General features: G+C 45.8%; 1 protein-coding gene across 1 annotated transcript; it reads right to left on the bottom strand.

Moving 5' to 3' along the window:
- Positions 1–6542: 6542 nt before the first annotated feature.
- On the bottom strand, positions 6543–7547 carry LOC138794087 (olfactory receptor 4C6-like). Its single transcript, XM_069972853.1, has one exon. It carries the CDS (start codon positions 7545–7547, stop codon positions 6543–6545), a length of 1005 nt encoding a protein of 334 aa, XP_069828954.1.
- Between the last annotated feature and the right edge of the window lie 371 nt (positions 7548–7918).

Raw genomic sequence — 7918 nt, 5'->3', positions numbered from 1 at the left:
TACAGAGATAGCAGGAGAGACAGAGAAGGGGGGAGATATACAGAGATAGCAGCAGAGACAGAGAAGGGGGGAGATATACAGAGATAGCAGGAAATGGAGACAGAGAAGGGGGAGATATACAGAGATAGCAGGAAATGGAGAGACATAGACGGGGGGAGATATACAGAGATAGCAGGAAATGGAGAGACAGAGAAGAGGGGAGATATACAGAGATAGCAGGAGAGACAGAGAAGGGGGGAGATATACAGAGATAGCAGGAAATGGAGACAGAGAAGGGGGAGATATACAGAGATAGCAGGAAATGGAGAGACATAGACGGGGGGGAGATATACAGAGATAGCAGGAAATGGAGACAGAGATGGGGGAGATATACAGAGATAGCGGGAAATGGAGACAGAGAATGGGGAGATAAACAGAGATAGCAGGAAATGGAGAGACAGAGAAGGGGGGGGGGATATACAGAGATAGCAGGAGAGACCGAGAAGGGGGAGATATACAGAGATAGCAGGAGAGACAGAGAAGGGGGGGGATATACAGAGATAGCAGGAGAGACAGAGAAGGGGGGAGATATACAGAGATAGCAGGAGAGACAGAGAAGGGGGAGATATACAGAGATAGCAGGAGAGACAGAGAAGGGGGAGATATACAGAGATAGCAGGAGAGACAGAGAAGGGGGAGATATACAGAGATAGCAGGAAATGGAGAGACAGAGAAGGGGGGAGGGTGAAGTGAGAGAAAGAGAGTGAGGTGAAAAAGGACAGAGAGAGGGATGCAAATATACAGAGAGATAATAATGCTTTTCTTAATAACAACAACCCAACTTTCCCAGATGCTGAACCACCAAGCTTAGAGAGTAGTCAGAACATCAGCCACTCACAAGAATAATGATGAGTTAAAGATGTGTCTGCACATAGGAAAGCAGGGTGATGTACAGTGTGCACTAACAGCTCTCTGTCTGTTTCCCTCTTCTCTCACATTTCACCCTTTTCTGTCTCTCCTGCTATCTCTGTATATCTCCCCTTCTCTGTCTCTCCTGCTATCTCTGTATACCTCCCCCTTCTCTGTCTCTCCTGCTATCTCTGTATATCTCCCCCTTCTCTGTCTCTCCTGCTATCTCTGTATATCTCCCCTTCTCTGTCTCTCCTGCTATCTCTGTATATCTCCCCCCTTCTCTGTCTCTCCTGCTATCTCTGTATATCCCCCCCTTCTCTGTCTCTCCTGCTATCTCTGTATATCCCCCTTCTCTGTCTCTCCTGCTATCTCTGTATACCTCCCCCTTCTCTGTCTCTCCTGCTATCTCTGTATATCTCCCCCTTCTCTGTCTCTCCTGCTATCTCTGTATATCTCCCCTTCTCTGTCTCTCCTGCTATCTCTGTATATCTCCCCCCTTCTCTGTCTCTCCTGCTATCTCTGTATATCCCCCCCTTCTCTGTCTCTCCTGCTATCTCTGTATATCCCCCTTCTCTGTCTCTCCTGCTATCTCTGTATATCTCCCCTTCTCTGTCTCTCCTGCTATCTCTGTATATCTCCCCCTTCTCTGTCTCTCCTGCTATCTCTGTATACCTCCCCCTTCTCTGTCTCTCCTGCTATCTCTGTATATCTCCCCTTCTCTGTCTCTCCTGCTATCTCTGTATATCTCCCCCCTTCTCTGTCTCTCCTGCTATCTCTGTATATCTCCCCCCTTCTCTGTCTCTCCTGCTATCTCTGTATATCTCCCCCTTCTCTGTCTCTCCTGCTATCTCTGTATATCTCCCCTTCTCTGTCTCTCCTGCTATCTCTGTATACCTCCCCCTTCTCTGTCTCTCCTGCTATCTCTGTATATCTCCCCCCTTCTCTGTCTCTCCTGCTATCTCTGTATATCTCCCCCTTCTCTGTCTCTCCTGCAATCTCTGTATATCTCCCCTTCTCTGTCTCTCCTCCTATCTCTGTATATCTCCCCCTTCTCTGTCTCTCCTGCTATCTCTATATATCTCCCCCCTCTCTGTCTCTCCTGCTATCTCTGTATATCTCCCCCTTCTCTGTCTCTCCTGCTATCTCTGTATATCTCACCCTTCTCTGTCTCTCCTGCTATCTCTGTATATCCCCCCCTTCTCTGTCTCTCCTGCTATCTCTGTATATCTCCCCTTCTCTGTCTCTCCTGCTATCTCTGTATATCTCTCCCCTTCTCTGTCTCTCCTGCTATCTCTGTATATCTCCCCCTTCTCTCTCTCCTGCTATCTCTGTATATCTCTCCCCTTCTCTGTCTCTCCTGCTATCTCTGTATATCTCTCCCCTTCTCTGTCTCTCCTGCTATCTCTGTATATCTCCCCCCCCCCTTCCCTGTCTCTCCTGCTATCTCTGTATATCTCCCCCCCTTCTCTGTCTCTCCTGCTATCTCTGTATATCTCCCCCTCTTCTCTGTCTCTCCTGCTATCTCTGTATATCTCTCCCCTTCTCTGTCTCTCCTGCTATCTCTGTATATCTCTCCCTTCTCTGTCTCTCCTGCTATCTCTGTATATCTCCCCCTTCTCTGTCTCTCCTGCTATCTCTGTATATCTCCCCCTTCTCTCTCTCCTGCTATCTCTGTATATCTCTCCCCTTCTCTGTCTCTCCTGCTATCTCTGTATATCTCCCCCTTCTCTGTCTCTCCTGATATCTCTGTATATCTCTGTATACCTCCCCCTCACACACGTTGTTATGAGATGACATGAAGCTTGTGCAGGAATAACATATACACTTCTGCCCCTCAGTCACACATACAAGCACCCAGCTTTCCCAGGTAGCAGAGCTGTGTATATAACAGTCAGTAATAGACAGATATATGTGAGGTAATTCCATATAGGAGAGTACAGGACCTGCCTGTGTGAGGAAACAGCCGTATATTGTAGCTGGGAAGGTGCACAGCCATTACTGACATCCATATAGGAGAGATTCCATTGGTTCAGCATGAGCATGTGATCAGTATCCCAGTCTGCCTGCTTATTGGCCAGCAAGCACCATGTGACTAACAGGCCAATCAGAAGTGACAGGACAACTGATGCAAATTAGCCATGAGGAAGGGACTGCACACTGACAGGCTGACACAAAATGGCGGCACACTGACAGGCTGACACAAAATGGCTGCACACTGACAGGCTGACACAAAATGGCGGCACACCGACAGGCTGACACAAAATGGCGGCACACCGACAGGCTGACACAAAATGGCAGCACACTGACTGGCTGACACAAAATGGCTGCACGCTGACAGGCTGACACAAAATGGCGGCAGCTAGAGATAAGAGGGGAGACAAAATGGTGGCAGCTACAGATAAGAGGGGACACAAAATGGCGGCAGATAGAGATAAAAGGGGACACAAAATGGCGGCAGCTAGAGATAAGAGGGGGTCACCAGTAGTAGAAAAAATAGAAGCTACAAAACTTCCTGGGCAGCAGCTGAGAGCAGAAAAGTGGCTGAACAGATTTAACAGCAGAACAGATTAAACATCGCTATGTGAGTAATGTATATGCTGGGGAAAGGAATAGAAATGTGGGTAAATGTTTTTTAGTGGAGTACCCCTTTAAAGGATACCTGTCACCCCCGTGCTGGGGTGACAGGCTCCCGACCGCCGTTAGAGCGCCCTATACTTACCTAATAGCGCCGGGTCCCACTTCCTGATGCGGTCGGGTCACGGAGATATCAGCTCCCGAAGCCCGGCGCGCGCTGACAGGAGAGTCCGATGCCCATAGAGAATGATGGAGCATCGGACTCCCCATTCATTCTCTATGAGCGTCAGACTCTGCTGTGTGCGCGCGCGCCGGGCTTCGGGAGCTGATATCTCCGTGACACGACCGCATCAGGAAGCGTGATTAGGTGAGTATAGGGGGATCTAGCAGGAGGTCAGGAGCCTGTCACCCCACCACGGGGGGTGACAGGTCCTCTTTAAGTGTCTGCCATAGTCTTCTTAACATTTGACACAGGGCGGCATCCTGCTGCTCCTCAGCATTCTGTCACAGAGCCGACTGCTGCTGAGCTGTGACCATCGCTCTCTCCACTGTGTCCTGCTCTGTGCTCCCCCAAAGCTTTACTAACCAGAGTCCATGTATGAGAAGTATGTATAAGACATCCCGTGTCTGGCCCCACCATTGTGCCAATCATTATTTATTATTATTCATTATTTATTATCAGGTCACTGTGTGGTAGAAATGTGAGGCGGTAATATTTGCCCCCTGTATACTGGTATCTAGGGATGGTCCGAACCCTCCAAGGTTCGGGTTCGTATGAACCCAAACGCTCTGCATCAGATTCCCACTGTCTGCCCGCTCCGTGGAGAGGGTGGATACAGCGGGAGGACCGTCTGGAAAACTGGGATACAGCCTATGGCTATGCCTATATCCCAGTTTTCCAGGCGGTCCGCCCGCTGCACGGAGCGGGCAGACAGCGAGAATCATTATCGAGAGTTCGGGTTCGTACGAACCCGAACCGAACTCGGTTCGGACCAACCCTACTGGTATCTGGTAATATTGGCCTCAGTATACTGGATTTGGATTTGCCCCTGCACTCACACGCATTGGGTGGAAAGGGTAAGGTCTAGAGATGAGCGCATAAGTTTAAAGGGACTGTACCATCAGGCCTGGGCTGAAGCATTGGAGGCGGGCTGACCCACCCCCAGTGGGAGAAAACCTTCGCCCCTCTATGACACTACTTCATTAGATTCAATGGAGCTGTATCATAGAGGGGCGGGGGTTTCCTCCCACTGGGGGTGGGTCAGCCCGCCTCCAATGCTTCAGCCCAGGCCTGATGGTACAGTCCCTTTAATCATTCGATATTTGAATACTGGTGGCAAGAGAAGCTGTATTCAGTTTAAGGCTGCCTGTAAAACATGGATACACCCATTGGTAACAGGCCTTATGTACACGTTCAGTATTTTTTCACGTCTGTAAATTCCTCCCGCTATCCACCCGTGCAATCTGCTAAAAAATAATATGGATTGGGCATCTGTAGTGCATCTGTATTTCCGTAAATCCGTTTTTTAGAAACACAACCTTTCAGCATGTGACCAATGACTCATCCTTATTATTTTATGGAAATACAGATGCCAAACAGGTTACAATCTGTGGAGAATAGCAGATAGCATTGATTTCTATGAGAGAATCTGCCGAAAAATCTGGGTTCGCACTAGGACATTTCCGAATTCTTTTCAGGATTGGTTTGCGACCTTGTAATCTACTGATTGTGGGAATAGCCCCATAGACATGTGCACTAACTTGAGTATGGAAATACAGATCTATAGATTTCGGGACGTGTGAATAAGGCCATACGCTGTATCCATGTTTTTCAACTTCTTCAGTAACTGGTGTTCAAATGCTGTACAACTGAACTTGAGCGTGCTTGAGACACACTCATCTCTAGTAAGTGGTGTGATTTGGGTTAATGTTCGGGGGTGGCTGGGTCTGTAGCGCACACAGGGCATGACACCTTGTAAGTCCTTATTTGCTTTCTGTAAAAGTTTGACGGTATACCATTATAAGTCAATGGGGCTGCATGGATGGAGACAACTGACAGCAAGGAAGTGCAGCGTACTGCCAGATGTCATTCATTCTTCTGATTGATGGGGGTCTCAAAACTTTTACATACCCATGTTACATGTCCAGTTTTTTTTTTTATTATGACAGACACACTTTAAATGAAGGGAGTATCGTAACCAAATAACCCGAAAACCTGCTAACCTTTGGTTGACCCTGATAACTTTGTGACCAGGGCTGACTCTACCTTTGTTACGGCCATTCTCTTCTCTGCAGGGAAGGTGGTAGCTAAATTTTGGCTATATCTCAGTTTCCTACATTAATATTCCTTTGTCTCGAATTCAACTCAACCAACAAGGTAGCACAGTTTATAGGGAATAATAAGACTACATTTTACTAATAATTTATGCAGAATTCCAAGAATTTCCATAGTGGAGACGTAGCTTGGGTTAGGAGCCTGGCAGTGTTTCTTCTTCAATCTGGAACGGGTCTTCTTGCAAAATAAGGGTTTAGCGCCATTAGCATTTTTTGCTAAGATTGAAGAATTTCCAAAGGGTTTGCTTACATTTTCTTGGAATTGTACCTATATCTATGGATGCAGTTAAGAGAACCCTATGGGGGAGATTTATCAAAGGGTGTAAAATTTAGACTGGTTCAAACTGCTCACAGCAACCAATCACAGCTCAGCTTCCAGGTCTGGTGAAAGGAAAGAGGAACTGTGATTGGTTGCTGTGGGCAGTTTGCACCAGTCTACATTTTACACTCTTTGATAAATCTCCCCCTATAAGTTCAGAACTTTAAGGCTGCCTAAATTCCACAGGATCACCAAAGTTTGTACACATATACAAAGTATTGATTTTACAATAGTGCCACCAGGCCTTGTTGTACACAATGATGGTTATTCAGCTACTAAGTATCCTGTATCTATACCAAATAATACTGAACCCTATTATCTGATGTAGCTCAATTTGCAAATCTGAGGAAGGTCACCATTATTAACCCATAACATCATCAGAAGCAAACACTATACAGAATAGGTTTATTAGACTCTTATTGTTTTACGTTCTACTCCGACTGTGACTTATAACAGATAAAGGTATAAAATGCTTCTGTGTTGAAGTCCATTTTGACCAAACATGCACTGTCTGTAAATGATGAATAACCCTCATCTTCAGGGCGTTTGTGCGGACTCCATAGATCAAGGGGTTGAACAATGGTGGGACAATGAGAGTAGTGACAGAGAGAAGAACGTGGACAATAATCGGGAGCTTAATACTGCCCAGCCTGTACCTGATAAAAATGAATAAGACTCCTAGTAAAAAGATAGAGAGGTTTAGTAGATGGGTGACCAGGGTGTGGACGGCTTTCTGACGGGATTCTCCAGTGATTTTCAAGCAGACAAGAAATATCTGCAGATTGGAGAAAATGGTGATGAAGATGGTGAAGCACAAGTAGGCGCCAACCACAGAAGTGGCGTAGAGTTGGCTGACTGAAGAATCCACACAGGAGAGAATGACCATCGACATATTGTCGCAAAAAATATTGTTTATTCTGTTCCCACAAAGAGGAAGCTTCCCTGTGAGGAGCAATCCTATGAGTGTAAGTATGAAAATCACTACATAGGATCCAATAATGACAGATATAATCCTCTCATTAGTTACAAGCATGTTATAGCGCAACGGGTGACAAACGGCCAAATATCGATCAAACGCCATAAGGATGAATGTGCTCATTTCAATAAATGCAAATAGAGCCACACAAGCAGCTTGGGCAATACAGTTACCATGAGTGATAGTGGTGGATGAGGTGATGAGGTCAACTAGAAGCTTCGGGAACAATAATGAGCTGCCGAAAATTCCATTAAGGACCAGATTACATATGAGTATGTACATGGGTTCATGTAACCTTGTATCTGCAACTACAACAGCTACAATAGTAATACTTGAGAGTAGAATAAATGAATAGAGGACAATGGACAGGGCACAGTACAGATATTTTAGTCCTTCCATCTCCTCCAGTCCCAGGAGGACCAGGTTTTTGCTGATGTTGAAAGCATTTTCCATGTTGTCTTTTTCCAAATCAGAGAAGTTTAACCATAGGATCCTGAATTAAAGAAGAAAATACAAGTTTCATCAGTTGTATCCAAAGAATCGATAAAAATGTTCATGTAAAAAAAACACCAGTAATTATTGAAGAGCCAAGGAAGAGATGTGGATCCTTGGCTTGAGAACAAATAATGAGGGAGAACATCTTAAAGGAGTTTTCTGGGCATTTAACAAATTTATAAAGGGTCAAGTAATGAAAAGGTAAATAAAAAACAAAAACTCACCTTTTGCTTGTTCCTGGTTCTGCACTGCATTACTCCATAGTCTGTGGTGGAAGTTCCCTGATGACTTCTTATAGACTTCATACAGGACTATTGCAACCAATAGCT

The sequence above is a fragment of the Dendropsophus ebraccatus genome, chromosome 5 (assembly GCF_027789765.1).
Source record: "Dendropsophus ebraccatus isolate aDenEbr1 chromosome 5, aDenEbr1.pat, whole genome shotgun sequence".
NCBI classification, from domain to species: Eukaryota; Metazoa; Chordata; class Amphibia; order Anura; family Hylidae; genus Dendropsophus; species Dendropsophus ebraccatus.
The sequence above is the reverse complement of the archived record's forward strand: the minus strand, read 5'-3'. Positions and strand labels throughout refer to the sequence as shown.

Bases quoted from the DNA above. Each gene is read 5' to 3' on its own strand.
- LOC138794087 (XM_069972853.1), bottom strand. From the start codon at position 7,547: ATGGAAAATGCTTTCAACATCAGCAAAAACCTGGTCCTCCTGGGACTG.